Source organism: Thermobia domestica, chromosome 5 (genome assembly GCF_964235325.1).
Source record: "Thermobia domestica chromosome 5, izTheDome1.hap1.1, whole genome shotgun sequence".
Classification (NCBI taxonomy): domain Eukaryota; kingdom Metazoa; phylum Arthropoda; class Insecta; order Zygentoma; family Lepismatidae; genus Thermobia; species Thermobia domestica.
Genome location: NC_137458.1, coordinates 122,167,500 through 122,185,591, shown reverse-complemented (window position 1 = coordinate 122,185,591; position 18,092 = coordinate 122,167,500). Strand labels below are relative to the sequence as shown.

General features: G+C 37.3%; 1 protein-coding gene across 1 annotated transcript in view; it reads right to left on the bottom strand.

The window, feature by feature from the left end:
- The window catches only part of LOC145686085 (uncharacterized), a 105,156-nt gene that overhangs the window by 59,489 nt on the left and 27,575 nt on the right, over positions 1 to 18,092 (bottom strand). Inside the window, exon 2 of the mRNA XM_081759019.1 lies at positions 11,765 to 11,893. Coding sequence (XP_081615145.1) covers positions 11,765 to 11,887 — 123 coding nt within the window. The 5' untranslated portion in view covers positions 11,888 to 11,893. The remainder of the gene's footprint in view (positions 1 to 11,764; positions 11,894 to 18,092) is intronic.

Below are 18,092 nucleotides of genomic sequence, written 5' to 3'. Positions count from 1 at the left end.
GATCATGCAATAGTTTGTCATGAATAGCTAAGATGTTGAGCGTTTTGTGTAGTAATATTGCTCTTTGTTTGGTTTGCTTTTACAGATTTGATCAGAGACGGCGTGGGCCAATAAAAACTTGACCCGCCACCCCCCGCGACCCACTCTGACCCATGATCCACCACCCAACTTGGCCCACTCTGACCCACTACCCACCATGACCCACCACCCACCATGAACAACTGACCCACCAAAACACGTCATCAACTCTGACACGTGATCCACGTCCTCTTTCCTACCGACTAAAGAGTTTACAGGGGCCGCGGTGGCTCAGTGGTAGAGCATTCACCTCTGGTGCTATGGGTCCTGGGTTCGATCCCAGCCCCCGCCATGTGAACTTTGTGGTGGACAAACACCGTGTGCGTGGGTTTTCTCGGGGTTCTCCCGTTTCCTCCCACTTTCTTCATTCCACTATTTCATTCATTATTCATCATCACCGTCTCCCTTAGCCTAACCGGCATAACAGTGGGACGTAAAACTCAAAGATTTAAAGAGTTTACACTTGTAATAAAACCAGGTTGTCAAATTCTAACTAATCAGAGTTTGAATTTCTACGGTCAATCCCTCAAGCACCGCTCTGTTGCAATAATGATGGATCTGACCCTTACGATATAAAATGGTAAAGTGTTTGTCATGGGCAAAATTGCGATGGATTGCAATTAAATTATCATGGTCTAATTATTTCTTTGTTGAATTATCGATACTTTTCAGTGGAAAAACGGATGAAATTTGAAAGTCCCAAATCAAGGTACATAGACCAACATACCGAAGCTTACATTACAAATTTTGTCTATTTTTCTCACAACTTTATGGGTTGATTGCCCTGTGCTCTAAGCGCTCCATATAATAAACAAGCTTCAGCAATTATTATAAAGTGCATGGTAAGCATATATGGATATATGATGCGAAGCACTGTATTTTTTGTTGAGTTGAATTTGAGTTTAACGTCCCTTTCAGCAGCTAAGCTATATGAAACATGGACCTACCCCATGCCGTAAACGTAGCCAACACCTAGTGGCCCACTTTCGGGTAAACGTCGATCGTCAATATACAGACGAGTCGAAGGATTGGCGCTAGTGTCCCACTGCTGGCAGGGTTTCGTCGAGCCAAAACAGATATCTCGCGTCGGGGTGTTGAAGTTACCACCGCGTAGCAGCGAGGACTTCGTTTTGGTCCGCGCTCCTTCGATTCGTCGTGGAGAATCGCGAAGGGACAAACACAAACTATCGCCACTCAAGTGCATGCGGTTATTATTATATATTATTTTTTCATGACGAATTGTTCCTAGAGTGAGCTCCGGGAGTCAAGAATAACCTCTACCTCAACATCACGAAGTAGAAAATCTTGAGTGCGATAATTGTATGAATTTAGATAGCAATTGTCGTCGAACATTAGAAAGTGAGTATAGGAGAACTATGAAATAAAGTAAATAGACACGAGTCATTTTGTTATAAAATTACATGGCGAACGCATTTTATTTTATCCCAAACAGTTATCGTCTCATATATACGGTTAAAAGAGCACTCAGATTGACCAAATTAAAACAATCTCAACGATTTATCCCTTTACAAGCGACGTCTCCTTCATCACCTCCGTGGCGAAGTCGGAAGAACACCCGCCCAGTAATCATAATGTTTGTGGTGGGTTTGACACCACATAGAAAATGGAAGACCAAAAATTGCATGTTCACCATATTTTATTGCTATACTTGAGGCAAGGGAAGAACGTGCGAATAGTATTTGCTATTTTTACTGTTCTCCATGTTTCAATGTTTTTGTCCCTATTCTTAAAGAGTTAGTGGAAAAACTGTTAAAGTGAGTAAAACGCGTGAAAATAAGAAACAAGGAACTGAGGAAGGTTCGTTAAATAATTAACTTAAAAAATAATCCAGTGCACTGAAACAGCAGATTCCAATCAACATAAGTATCTGTCCAATGCCGTGCCGTGAAAAATCAGGGCCCGAGGCGAGAGCATACGGCAGCGCCTCCGTACATAAGAGTTGTCAATTTAAAGTTGACTACTCTGGATTATCCTTTCTGCATAATACTTTATTTTATCATGACTGAAATCAGAAAGTTTCAGCATTATTACTGTGGAATCGTAAAAGTGTGTAATTACTGAATTCACTGCATCTTCATTTTTCCTTCTTCTAGAAGAGTGATGTCTTAGAGTAGTGGTTTAAGCGTTAGTTTTTAAATGTTGGAAACACGAGTTCGATTCCAGCTGTGGCAATTCAGGAAATGTTTATAATCTACAAAACTGATAATTCTGATGTATACTAACATGAAAAATATTCAATTTCTGTGGGTCTCAGAGTTGAGACAACTTCATTTACAGGTGAAATGGCAACAACACAAAATTGCGTCATCCGTATCAACCTTCGTAACTGTATGGCAAGTAACGTGTTTGGACAAGAATTGATGAACACATAAGGCGAAGTACGTCCTTACTGCTGTAGTATGGGCCAAAAATGAGTTTTAAGGAATTGTTCCTAGCTATGGACAAGTTGCAAATAGTGGTCGAACTTACAATAAAGTTCGCTAGTCACGAGAATGATCCTATTTAAGATGTCACCTCACCTTTCTACTTAGAAGAAGGACGAAACAAAATGCATTACTGTTATCAGCTAACAAATATTTATATTCCATTTCTTGTCATAAATGATAATTCTATCTGTAAATCCATAAACGTAATATTATTGCGTTCATGTGTAAACCTAAGAAACATCTGACGTACTGTATATCTTTTCTGTTCCTATGAATACCTTTGACTGTTACTTTCTCTTTCCATTGTGGTAATATAATAATAATAATAATAATAATAATAATAATAATAATAATAATAATAATAATAATAATAATAATAATAATAATAATAATAATAATAATAAATGAATAACATAATTACAATACCAATTACATAAATATTAACTTCCCATTCAGAAAAAATACTAATTACCACGACGGGATTTGAACCCAAGTAGCTGCAATGGGAGTTTCCTGCTTTCACATTTTTTTAACAAATCGCCCCAACCGGAGCATTGTTCGCCACTTGCACCTCATGTCCTTTCGACGTATTCCAAAAACTACAGGAACACGAACACAGAAATACTGAGGACAATTAAAATTCCGACCCAGCTCTTCAGAAGAATTCGAAACCCTAGTGGATTGCGCCTCATGATCAGAAGCAGAACGCCCGGGATCACTTGGCTAGTGCCACCGGTTCAATTTGCCCAAACTTCTCATATGAATATAAGAAAATAAACTAGTGGTTATGGAACATAAACATAGAACTGTCTATTTCTATACGTGTTGATAGAATTCAAAGAATATGAAAATAATTTCTGTCGTCTTTTCTTTTTTGGAAATTAGAAGTTATGGTAAAGGCGAAATGTAATGTAAATCGGGACCATCCCTGCAACCAATGACCAGCGCTGTAACTTAAATTCTTTTCTGGGGGAGGCAAGCATTAATAAGCTTATTTCGGTTTTGTAGAAAAAGTTGATTTTCTAATTATCGGACCCCTCTCTCCAACTTTCTCTTAATCTTTAGTGGCCCCCGGAGCCTGTGGGTCTCCCGCACGGCAAGGTCTGTGGTTCCGTTAATTACCCCCTGGGCCCATTCCATACATGGCAAAATTATTAAGGGGACAATATTGATAAATCTCACAATCATACGAATAAATATTACTGAAATGGATCCACAACTCATTTTTGTTTTAGAGCGTTCACCTCCGGTGCTTGGGGTCCCTGGTTCGATCCCAGCGCGCGCCGTGTGAAATTTGTGGTGGACAAACATCGTGCTCGTGGGTTTTCTCGGGGTTCTCCCGTTTCCTCTCACTTTCTTCATTCCACCATTTCATTCATTTCTCATAATCACCGTCTCCTTTAGCCTAACCGGCATAATCGTGGGACGTAAAACTTAAAGATTTCATTTTCATTTTCATTTCATTTTTGTTCTATTTGCCTTTTGTGTGCTGTTTTGTTTATGTAATGTAGCGACCCTATTTGATGCTTCATTTCAAATTTCATGTTCCTATCGTATATGGAGTAATAAAATTTTGTCTCAAAATGAGCCCCCTTGAACGGCGGAGAGCTTCTCTGGGGGGAGCAGTTGCCTCCCCACACACAAGTTACGGCTCTGCCGATGAGGTAGGCTCAACTTTTAGAACATTTCGTGATATTTTCCTCATTGAGCAACGTCTATATAATTTGTTTGTGAGTTAAATAAGGAAATCTCGAGTAAGTCATTAAGACAGTCACATAAGTTGCTTATATTTTCTTATTTATATTTTTATTTATATTTTGTTTATATTTGTTTGTTCTTGTTATATTTGAGTATCTTGTTTATATTTTTCCATGAAACGACTTTAACTAGGTATTAGTTTGGGTAGAAGTTTAAATGACGCGGTAGGCGAGTAGTTAGCGCAGCGTTTACCAACCTTTTTCAACTTGCGACACACTACAGGTGTTGCTTGGATTCTCGCGGCACATTTATAGATATTATTATTTGTAAATATAAAACACAATGGTATTTTTTCTGTGATTATTGATCTCACAGAGAAAAAAGCTTTATCACTGTTTTTCCCGGTGGTAAATCATTATGCTTATTTTTCATTCTAATTTAAAAATAGAAAACAATTGCAATGAAAAATTGGACTCAGGTTTTTAAAAATACGCTTTCTTTAAAGAAAACCTGAATCCAACCTTTTACTAAGAAGGAAGATCACTAAATAACGAACAAAGAAACAAATCTCTCTTACTTTTAAAACACAAACGTAGGTAATCTGTCGAAAGGATTGAATGGTATTTTAAATTATCAAGTTACGAAATAGTCTGCAACAATAAAGAATTAATAATGGTCATAACAATGATAACCTATTTTTTTCAACATTAGAAATGTACAGAACAGTAACCCGGTACGAAACTTAAAATTGTAGATTGACAGTAGAGGTTCATAGTATTGTGAAATACAGATATACATTTTCCCCTAGGTTTTGCAATTTGATTGCTATAAAATTAATAATTTTGGTTCGATTCTTCGCGGCACACCAGCGGTCCATTCACTGCACACCAGTGTGCCGCGGCACACCGGTTGGGAAACGCTGATTTAGCGCATTGAACTTCTATTTGGTGGACCCGGGTTCGAATCCCGGACAGGCTGAAATTTTTTCAAGTGTTTCTGTTCAGTGCATTTTTTAAGAAATCGCTACTGGGTATCCAGGCACAAAAGGGCCTTTACACACACATAGCAAAATTCAAACGCACAAGTTTTTAAAGCGCATTTTTGTATAATGTACACTTTTGAAATAATGACATACAAAATGACGTATTTGTCAGACTTTTGCTAGCCGTTTCATTTCCGATTTAACACATTGTCATTAATTAGGGTTGCCATATTTTAAAATTAGGAAAGCGGGGGATGAACTTGTGTAATACAAATACTGACTCGGGATCCTTCGCACCATCCTTTTTTTTTTAATGATTTCTTTGTCAAGTGACACTTCCAATGTACTTTTCTAACGAAACTAAAGTAAAGCAAATTTAGTTTTTCCTTTAATGTTTTATTAAGTTCAACAAATGTGAGTCTCGAATTGTAAAGGAAGTATTAGTTTTGTTCAGCTGAACTGGGCTGAATGATCACCAAAGAAATACGAACCCATGAGATCATACATTAGTATTCATGGGTTGAACCAAATTGTGAATGATTACACCACGTTTTTCACTCTCTTTAGCTTTCTTTAAAAAAATCTCGATTGCATAAAATCTCCAATCCAAAAAAAAAAAAGTTGGTTTTTAGTGATTAAGAGATGATTAAGCGGGGGACGAATATAGGACCTGAAAATCGGGTGGTACTCGCTAAAATCGGGTAATATGGCAACCCTACCATTAATACAGGAGCAGACATGTTCTTTTTCTTTTTACATTTTGGCTCAAATCCGCCCTCAGGTCGGTATTTAAAGATAAAACCATACTGTGCTATCATGATTGGATATTTTTCTTCATTTATTTATTTATTTATTTTTATATCCATATTTTTAAGTCGGACATAGACAGGACAAGGACAAAAAAACAAAAACAAAAAAACGCGACTAGTAGAGATGGAGAGGACAAAAAAATACAAGACACGAACCACTCAACCAAGAAATAACAATATGTGAACCTGACTAAACATTTCCCTAAAGAAATCATTTTAGGTGTATACGTATGTATTCAATACTAAATATTACTACCAATATTTTATTTTTTAAGAAACAATGTAATCAAAAATTTATCTTTATGGTTTAAATCTCTCCTGTTTTAAAGCGTGTTATTCCATTTGAAACTGGTTAATTTCTAGTATTATTTTCACACTTCAATTGTATTGTTTGGTTTCTTACATGTTTAGAATATAATTGAGTAAGTTTTTCATCTAGTTACCATAGGTTTCACGGAGCCGTTAAGATCACTAGCAGTCTTAATACCTGTATTACTGTCACGGAATTCAAACATGATCTATTATCATCGAATAAATGGCAGTGACTGATTACCAAAGAAAAGGATATTTTGTGGCAATATTTAAGAAAACTCGCGCTGAAGAAAAAAACGGAAAAGTACACAGTGACTCAGTATTAAGAGATTCTAGTATCTGAGTATACGGGAAAAGGGGGATGGGCACAAAGGTAACAGTGACAAATTTATAAATAAATGGTAGGGGCTTTTCCTAGGAATATTTCGTGTATAGGAATCCCAAAATTTTGGGAGAAGAAGCTTGAAGATTATTATGAGTAACATTTGATTCGTTTCTTTAAAAAAATCCTAAAATTTTGGAGCTCAGCCTCCCCGCCACTGAAGGTAACTGTGCAACAAAGAGGGTCAAAAATTGTTAAAAATAGCGCTTTGTACTTAATGGACAATCTCTTACTTTCCTACAAGTTTGTGCCATCTATTAATTATGTCAGAAAAATTGTCTGAACAAATCTCAATTATCGATATTGCCCATAGCAGACATGAAATGTTCGGTTGCCAGAAAATGTTAGGCCAGAATACGATAAAGAGAGCAATCTTTGAGAGGACTGGAATTGGGCGATAATGAGAATTGGAATCTCTGGAAAGCGAACCAAATAATTCAACTAAGAGCCTACCCGGTTGGCCATAAGCACCAGACTGTGTCATGTGATCAGGTCAAAAGTCACGTTCGAGTCTGGAGATTCCAAATCAAGATGTGAGATATTTCAAGCACGTAACCTCCGCGTGGGGTGACCTGGGTAATTCGAAAAAGATGCATATACTTTATCATTATTATTGATTTTACTCAAACAACTTGACTTTTGACAATGTTCTACCCATATTTATCCTATGTGCTATACATCATTTATAAGGTCTTCACTATGTCTTTGCAATAAGCTTTCTATTAGCCATCTTCTTACTACAGTTTTTGAGATACGTGGACAACATTTTTTCACTGATTTTCCATTGTCTTGACTTTTCCATGTTTCGTGATGTTTTTTTCTATGTTCCATCCATTTTAGGACAATTTCTTTCTTTGAATGTAGAATCAGCATAGTCTATTCAATATTTAATCTAATTTTCAGCCATCCCCTCTTTAGGTTTTTGAGACAAGTGGAGGAAATATTTGTTTTCCATTGCTTTTTCCCTGCTTATGTTAATGTTATGTTTCGTGCTTTTTGACTATGTTCCATCCATTTTAGGAGAAACTGCTTTAGGAATATAGAATCTGCGTAGTCTCTTCTATATTTGAGCTTAATTTCAGCCATCTCCCTGTTTTGGTTTTTGAAATAAGTGGAGGAATTACTTACTCTTCCTTGACTTTCCACTGACATTAATGTTAATATTTCGTGATGGTTTTGTTCCATCCTGTTCCATCCATTTTAAGACAATTTGCTTTTCGAATTAGAATCTGCATAGTCTCTTCCACATTTAAGCTGAATATCTGCCATCTCCCCCAAGGTCTGTTTACATCATTGAAACCGGATAGGCCCTTTATTGTTCAAGTACTCTTCCAGTAATTTAAAGATTTATGGAGTGCACTGGGTATCCAAACTGCTGGGGCTGGATATCCAAGTGCTGGGACTTGGTATTCATTTGGGTACAAAAAGGTAGCTTAAAAATGCTCAGTTTCTGTTTCAATTTCAATTTCAATGCACACTAAGTGTGACAAGCAAGATCTACTCTCCTCCAGAAAGGAAAAGATGTTGGAATGAGGAGAATTGGAGGTCTCTCAACGACTAAAGAAAATCTGACTAGCGGAGGGCGGACTTGGGTAAAGGAGCTACCGATTGATGCATACGTGATGAATGGCGGCCATCTTGATGACCGCTACCTTGGGTCCAGGTTATTTTTTTAAATAGGAATCTAGGCACGTGATACATCAATTAACACTGTCTTTTGCAGAGGAATGCAGTCCCGCAAGCAAAAATGCATTATCATGTCCCGTTCCAAAGTTATGACGCCCCAGAGTTGACGGTTTTCTGTTTCCTTGCAGGGAGAGAAACATAACATAACGCTGCAAGAAAGATGTGATGCCAAATTTGACAGTTTTTCTTTTCGTTTCAGGTAGAGCGAGATGGCACTGAAGAAACAGGAAAGAATTGAGATCATCCTAATGTATGGAGAAAGAAGCAGTCGTGTGGTTGCCCAGGACTTCAACGCGCGCCACCCCGAAAGACCTGCAATAAGCCACAACACCGTTAGCTACCTCATTAGGAAATTCAGTGTAACTGGTAATGTTGCCGACATACCATGGTCAGGTCCCCCACGAACCGCGACAGATGAGGAAACATCCACAATGGTACTTGCTGTGAGTGTGAAAAGTCCGATGCGCAGCACAAGGCGATAAAAGGCGTACCATGTGCTTCCGTAATGAGGATTCTCCATACGAACAAGTTTCATCCCTTCAAGCTGTAGCCTGTCCACAACCTTTCAGAGGATGATCTATACCGGCGCATGGAATTCGCCAATTGGATTTTGTTACAATATGACCTAGATCCGCATTTCCCAGCCAGCATTCTCTTCACAGACGAGGGAAACTTTTATTTGGATGGGGAAGTAAATCGCCAGAACATGCGATATTGGTCGCATGCAAACTTACATGCGATCAATCCTTGCACGAGGGTTACCCCTGCTATCTTGGTGTGGTGTGGCATATGAACACGTCGCTCATAGGACCCTTATTCATTCCTGGTACAATAAATGGTGTCCGATATCTGGACATGTTACAGGAGTTGGTGTTTTCGTTGCTTCTCCGCCCTGATGCCACCTTGCCGGGATATTTTCAGCAAGATGGTGGCCCACCCCACAATGCGCTTTCTGTGCGGGAATGCTTGGATCGCCGAGGCCCTGTGGAGTGGCCAGCCCGGTCGCTTGACCTCACTCCCTTGGATTTTTTTTATGGGGACACTTAAAACACCTGCTGTATCAGGAGAAGATTCGGGATGTTGCACACCTACAGGGATGTATTCAGGACGTCTGTGATAGCATCACCCACGCTGTGTTGTTACGGGTTCAGGAGGACTGGATTAAGAGACTCCGGTGTGTGCTGCAATGGACGAGAATCATGTGGAGCACATCCTGTAGATGGGACTTTGGGGCATCATAACTTTGGAACGGGACATGGTAACTCATTTCTGCTTGCGGGACTGCATTCCCCTGCAACAAACAGTGTTAATTGATGTTTAACATGCCCTCCTTCCCTTTAAAAAAAAAAACTGGATCCAAGATGGCCGCCATTCACCACGCATGCATCAATCGGTAGCTCCTTTACACAAGTTCGCCCTCCACTAGTCAAATTTGCTTTACTCATGTTTGTTTCCAAAAAATCCACTGTACAAAGACTTATGGACCACTCTATAGTTTATCAATACGAGGAATAACTTGATACTTTGTATGTTTATTGAGTTTTTCTCAAGTGAGATAAATTTATCTTTTTGTTTAGTCTATCTTTTTTTTTAATACGAAGAATTACTTCATGCTTCGTATGCTTTTTTTTTTATCTTAAGATTCTTGTAGAAAGCACAATAATTCAATAAAAATGCCTGTATGTCGATTTCCTACTTCGTGTTTTCAGCGGACTTTTGCCCCATTGCAATAGGAGTTTTGCCCCCTATACTGGGGTAAAAGTCCGAATTTGTCCATCTTTTTTTTTAATTGCTGTATCTTATTAAGTAATAAATTGATAGGCTTTCTAGCACCTTCAAAATATAGAGGAATGTTCACTTATACTTCTGTACTTCTGTGTGAAATTCGTTATTTTGCCGTTATATCTTTCTGCTCCAGGGCAATTCAAACACCAAACTGCGGTTTTTTGCCCCCGCTTACTCTATATATTTTAAAACAAATTTTAGATGTAATGAATTTTGACTTATGTACATTACATGACAATACCGAATTAAAACACTCAAAATTTTTGTTTTTGAAAATAAAGAGGGAAAATGGAAATAAAAGAATCAATGAAGGAGACCAATCAGAAAGAAATTTCAATGTGAGAAACAGGGGCGTCATTTAGGGGGAGCAGGAGGTGGCACTTGCCCCCCCAAGAGTTTGAGTAATACATATACTTTAATTTATTGCCTACTAATATATTAGTACACAACGTGAAAGTCTTATGTCGGTGGTGCTCTTGCCCCCGTAAGCGAAGTCTGAAATGACGCCCCTGGTGAAAAACAACAGCAATAAAGGAGAGAGAAAGAGAACTAAATAATTTAAGGGATGACAATGAGGCAGGGAAAGGAGGCTCAGAAGGTAGTACAAACATTATTAGAAGAAGATCTTCTAAAACATTCTTGTCACTTTCAGCAGGAGCCATGTCCCCCTTCGAGCAAAATATCGTAGTTAAATTAGTGTGTATTTCCAACATTGGTATGATGCTAGCAGTTGTATCTTCTCATATTCCAAATCTGGCTAAAGTACACATTCTACGCTTAGTACAGTAACAAATAAGCTTCTGAAGAATATATAAACCGTTTTTTTTCTTTTATGTTAGAAACCGAAGAAAGTTTGAATTAATCGGATTTTTGGAGTCCCTTCTATTCCAGAAGTCGTCACTAAGTTGATTTTACGAAAGTTTATACTTAATTAAATCGCTTTCTCGGACTTGAGAACGGAAAATTCACCCCATTTCATGCCAGTTTTAGGTAAGATTGATAGTACCCTCTTCAGACGTAAGTTTTCTTACAGTAAGTAACTTCTCTGTAAATCGATATTATCTAAATCGCTAATACTTAGCCAATTAACCATTATCCTTAAATACATGGTTTAATAGCTCTTGAAATTTGTATAAGATTCATTTCGTTTGTTGACGCGTTATCTCTACTATTACATCCCCATTTCCACCACTATCAAATAACTTTTCCTAAATTCGACTAGAATGGCTATTCGAAAGTTAAAATTGGCTCACTAACTTTCTCGCACTCGAAAACGGTAGGTCTATCCCATTTTATGGGAATCATCAGGCAATTAAAAGAATTTAAAGTCATTTGTCGATTGCCATATATCCCAATGATGACATTGTTGAAGATTTTACTGAAAATAGTTCCAGTTGTATTGAAACTAATAAACATAAAATACTCACATATATTCTATAGTGTTTCAAATATAAGTTTAGGTATAAATCTATGGATTCATACGTAAATGAGACAAATAGAGTCTTTCTTATGTTCTAGTATTTTTTTTATTATTTTTTATTCAGAAATCATAGCTATGTGACCACTATAATAAGAGACTACTTACCTCTGCAGTGCTGGTTTTGCCATCCACATCTTCTAAGAAATCATATTCTTTGGACTCTGTTTCTTCTTTTGTATCTGATGGATCTGTGTCTGGTAGAACTGAAGACAAAGAATTTTCTTCCATGATAACCTAAAAAGGAGTTCAAAAAATAACTATGTATTCTCTAATAAATGACAAAAAATGTCATATATTCATTTAAAGAATTGATTTAAAATGTGCCATATTTATTTAATAATTAACAAATTACGGAGTTATTTTCGTACACAGTGAAAAATGGTTGTAATAACTCAAGAGGATCTATGTTGCCCTAGTTGTGTTAAATTTTGACGCATGCCTTGTACTACTTAAATTCCATTGAATTTTTGAGTAAATTGTTAAATGGTAGGCTAATAGTTGAATCAACCACCTGACATGATGTTTATGTGTTGAAATCATAGATGTGCGTCTACGCGTAAAATACGATAGTTTACGTTTACGTGTCGACAATGCGTAGACAATGTAAACAACGTAGACTATGTAGAATATGTCAACAACACGTAATTTAATATGGCGTCGTGGACAATAAAGGAGCTTTCTTTTGTCGCTACCTTGCGAAATTGCGTACAAAATAAAATGCCTAGACCAGCGAATAGTAACTTTCGAATACTTAGTTTCGTCTTGATGGAAGAAAATGACAAATATTATGCATTTTGTAAAATATGCAAGAAAAAATTGGCAAATACAGCAGCTTCGAGACTGAAAGCCCACAGGTGAGAATTAGTTTTGTAAGTTTCAATAATAAAAGCAGTGCTCGAAGTGGAAAATCTAAGGAAGTGGTATGTGCAGAGCAGAGTAAACATACCCCCTTGTTATCCGGAACGTGAAAAGAAGCAAGGTAACTCTTTACTTTGGGTTTCACTTGCAAGTAGTAGTAGGGCAGGTTAGAAGCCCCACAGGGCGTGCTGTGTTCTGATCTCGAAATTGATTACACTAGTAGTGGAAGTAGTAGTACTGGATGCAGTAGTAGTAGAAGGACTGATTAGACGCGGCTGAAGTCACTGTGCGACCCAAAGTTAATTTTTGCCAAAAGCAATAAGAGGTAAGCTGATCATATTCTTCCTAGGTGGGGGTACGCTGATCGTAATTCTCCTGAGGTGGTGGTATGCTATATCCCCACTTCGTGCACTGGATAAAAATGATCCAATGTGTTTGTGTTCAAGGAGTGTATAGTTTTTACAGGGGTTAAGTTTAGAGTTACCCCTCCGCTTTTTATAAAAATCAGGAAAATTTACAGGAGAAATGAGGTAAGAAATGATAATTTAAAGTTTTTATTTGATGTTTAGGAATGTAAGTTCGGCAGGAGAGTTATGTTTAATGCGAGAAAAGATATGTGGAAGTTAGTACTATTTACCGGATGCGGAAGCATTCGCGGAAGGTTTCAGCAGCATGGTAGTTGTAAAATATGGCGAATATGGCGAACAGGTGTAACGGATGCGCAACATAAATGAAGAAAACCTTTTAAATTTTTGTGAAGCCCACGGAGTACTGAAGTTACGTGAAATGTAACAATTTTTAATACTTTAATCATAGTTTTTTGTATGTTGCAAAGTACAAGGGCACCTTCAGTCTGGAGGGGCAACTCTAAACTTAAGCCGTAAATTTTGTCATAAAATTCATGCGTCCACAAAACTATTTACGTGAAAGATTACAGACAATATAACAAATTGTTCGTTACTTTGTAGTCAAATATACCGCGTAAAACTTTCAACAAAGCTTACAATACTAATAACCAATACATATTTTGTATGCACTTACTTAGACACTAGTGATGTCCGTGCAAGAAGATGTGCTAAAAGTACAATATAGTTGCATCTGTCCGATGTACCTGATTTTAGAGGGCTGTGGTAAGTTTGCTAAGTCTTTGTTCTTAGCAAATGAAATGTTCGGCTGATCAATTACGAATAATACAGTTACCAGTATTCACTGGCGCAAATCCCGGGGGGGACGAGGGGGACATGTCCCCCCAATCTTGGACCTGGGGGGGACTGTCCCCCCCAATAATCTGATTTAAAAAGTGCTTTTTCGGATAAGTGTCATGATTTGTGTCCCACTGCCCGAAAGGAATGTAACATGAAATTGATTTCTCTTGGCTTTTCCATTTTTTTTAAAAAAAGAATCGTATTCTGTAGTATTTCAAACTGAACTTCGTGCTGTAGTGAGTTTAGTAGTCTCATCAATATGTATTAATTCCACTTCCGCTATTTGGGCACAAATTGTAATAAATGCCAGAGGAGGATATGCCCCTCTCCTCATGCTGGAAAGTTGTCTCAGCTGTAGGTACGGGCACGAATTCCGGGGAAAAGGGGAGACATGTCCCCCCCAACATTGGAACTGGAGGCTCTCCCAATAGTGCTTGAAAAGTGCTTTTTGCAGATAACGGTGATGAGTTGTGTCCGACTGCCACATAGGAAAGTGAGATGAAATTTGTTTCTCTTGGCTTTTCCATTTTTAATGAAAATGAAGGCGTGCGACTGTGCGTGACGTAACCTGATATGAAATCTTATCTCCTCCTCTCCCCTAGGCCCTAGCACACGAAGAGTATATAGAATATCCAATGTCAATAGAACCCATCTTTTCAGTAAATGCGCATTTAATCTATTTGTAGTATCAGCCTAGGCATCTACTCATGCTTCGTAAGCTAACTAACTCTATAGCCTATGGAACCCGGAGGTTCAATGCTGCGTTCACAAAAGCTCTCTACTGACTTCTATTCTTGGCCAACTGGATCCAGTTTCTACTTTGTATTCCTATCTCTGCGAGATCCATCTTAATATTGTCTTCTCATCTGCGCCTAAGTCTTCTTAATAGTCGTTTTCCGATTGGTCTTACCCCTAACACTTTGAAAGCGTTCCTACTTTCTTCTATCCTGGCTACATGTCCTGCCCACCTAAGCCTCCTAGACTTGATGACCTTAACAATGTTTGGTAAGCCGTATAATTTACGTAGTTCGTCGTTATGAAGTTTCCACCATTCTCCATTCCCGTTCCTCTTGGTCCGAATATTTATCTCGGGATCTTGTTCTCAAATACTTTCAGTCTATGCTCTGCACTCAGTAAGCGACCATGCTTCTAAACCATACAGAACAACAGGTATGATTATCGTTTTATACATTTTAAGCTTCAAATCCCTCGACAGAATTCGCGACGACAAGAGGTTTTGAACTGAATAATAACACGAATTCCCTGTTTTTAGTCGACATTTAATTTCTTCGTGAATATGATTTTCGTCTGTTAATATTGATCCTAGATATTTGAAAGTATCCACTTTATCAAAAGTATTATTTAATATTTTAACACATACATAATTTGCCGTATTACGGTCCCGACGCATTTCCATGTATTTAGTTTTCTCTGCATTTACTTCTAAACCCATGTCCATGCAAGCGCATCTAATAAGACCTCTGCATTTCTTTCTAGTTTTCTCCTATCATCCCCTACTAAATTTACATAATCAGCGTACGCATAACCTGGTGAACACCGTTCAGCTCTAGGCCCTGGTTGCTATCTTTGATTTTCCTTATAGCGTATTCCAGGACAAAGTTGAATAATAATGGCGACAACGCATCTTCTTGTTTCAGGCCATTCTTAACGTGAAAGCTCGTGGCCAAAAATTTTCCTGCCCGGACTTTACTTTGGGATTCATTTAAACATGCCTTAATTGATCTAATTAGCTTTTTCGGTATTCCAAATTCTGTAAGAACGTTGTACAATGTTTCTCTCCTAACCGAGTTATAAGCCTTTCTAAAATCAATAAATAGTTGATGTGCCGGACTACTGTATTTCCGCTTGTTTTCGAGTATTTGGCGAATGGTAAATATTTGGTCGATAGTTGATCGATTTCGTCTAAATCCACACTGATAATCTCCAAAAATTTCATCTGCGTATGGGGTCAATCTTGCTAATAGAATGTTTGAAAGGATTTTATAGGATGTTAACAGAAGAGAGATGCTTCGATAATTATTACAGTCAGTTTTGTCGCCTTTCTTGTGGATTGGAACAATGATTGATTCTTCCCACTCTTGTGGCAATTCTTCCTTGTTGTAGATAAGGAGAATGAGTTTGTGTATCTTGTTCCACAATTTTTTGCCTCCAGCTAAAACTAACTCAGCTGGAATTTCGTTTACACCCGAGATTTGTGTTTCTTTAATTTCTTTATAGCGATTTTTACTTCTATTCGATTGGGTTCTGGAATATATGGTTCTGCGGTGTGTATCTTAATTTCTCCATGCACATTAGTTTTTGGTTGCGTGTTAAGCAAATCGTGAAAGAAATCTTTCTATCTATTTAAAATGCTATCTGTATCAGTGAGAACTGTTCCATCAGCTTTCTTTCATATATAAGAACGAGGTTGATAGCCTTTCTTAAATTCGTTGATCCCTTTATACATGTCCCGAATGTTTTTATTTTTACTATTATCTTCAAGTTCCTAAATTTTAGCTTTCAAAATATCGCGTTTCTTTGTTCTAAAAGTTTTGGAAGTTCCTCGTCTGATGTCTACGAAATTTTGTGTAGGTATTTCATTCGGATTTTGTAGCCAACGTAATTTTGCCTGTTTTCTCTTCTCTGCTAGTTCGAACCATGGTTTGTTCCTACGTATTTCCGCGTGTCCCATTTTTCTTTTGAGAGAGGATGTTTCGTAAGCAAAGAAAAGAATTCAATTGCTGGAATATTTTTCTCTATAATCTTAAGGTTACATCTGTTAAGTAAAAAGTATGTTATGCGTCAGATTTCTGAAACGATTCCTGTAATGTTATTAAGATTATAATAATTTTGCTCAAAGAGTATTGTTGCGTCATACATAATTGATATTCTTTCTTCATAGTTTTGGGGAAGTCGTCATTTATATTATTATATTACTATAAAACAATTTTAACGTGGATCTTTGTGGATGCCTAATTAGAAACATACCAATTATAAATATGCATGTATAAAGATTTCAGAATGTTTTCACGGCAGTGATTTGTAATACTGATATGTACTACTACTTCATCTACATCACCTAATATACTCTGCAACAGTTGATCAGATTCATCTACCGTAATATGAGTTTCATCTCCCTTATCTAGAATAAGCCTCAAATCTGCCCACCTTCCAATGTTGAAGACAACCAATGGCGTATTTAGGATTTTCTTTCTATGCCCAACACATGGAAGGAAGTGGGCAATTGCCCACCTGAGTTTGAGAATTAAATATATTTTAATTTATGCATAAATTGAAGTTATAATGGCAAGAATTACAGATCGATAAATCCTATGTGATATGATACAAAAATTTAGAAGTGAATCTAACCCTTTATTCTATTCATACAAGAAAAAGAAAGCATCCTCTCGGCCGTCCTAATTTCCCGGGCTAATTATTCCCCCGTTTTGATTTTCTTTAATTCAAACATTTCCTTCTTTTAAAAATAACTAAACGATATAATTGTTTCTTTGTTATAATAACTAAAGTCCTGTCATGTTGATATCCGCGCATGTTGGTGTGGAAATCCGCGCACTAGTTTCGCTTATCAGCTCCTCTTAGTTTTGGTGTTACTGATGACGGCCAACTTGAATCACAACTGACAACGGTCGATAAAGTATGATAGGAGAAATGAAAGTAGTAACGTCAAGAAAAAGAAACAGAAAAATAGAAAGGATGACAGAAAGAACAATTAAGGACGCAGTTCTTACATGGAATGAAATTTGACAAATACAGTATTATTTCTGAACAAAAAGCATAAGAAAATGGAAAGTCAATGACATTCTTAGAAATGGTAAGAAGGATTATTGTTGTACGTGGAATGCGTAAAACTAACAAATTATTTCGAGGGGAGAATGAGCCCGATAGTCTCCTAAATACGTCACTGAAGACAATTCTGCTCCCCTGATCCTTCACAGCATTGTTTTTCAACTTCATAAATATTTTGAACATCGCTTATATATATATATATATATATATATATATATATATATATATATATATATATATATATATATATATATATATATATATGGGAACGTCTTACCCGTTCCCCCCAATGTTGAAGACAGATTTGCGCCTTTGCCAGTATTAGTACTTTAATGGCTTGCATTCAGCATGAGGACTGGGGTATTATTAAGAACATAGGGTAAATATTGAATGAACATAGTGGCGTTGTTCCATTTTCCACGCTCCTTCACTTTTCACCTAGTTCTTTAACACCGCCGAAGTGGTACTTTCACACCATTCAACGCGTTCACACCGTACCTTTTGTGTAGAGTATATGGTTGTATTGGCAAAATTGAGTTGTATTAAGCACTATATTACTGTAT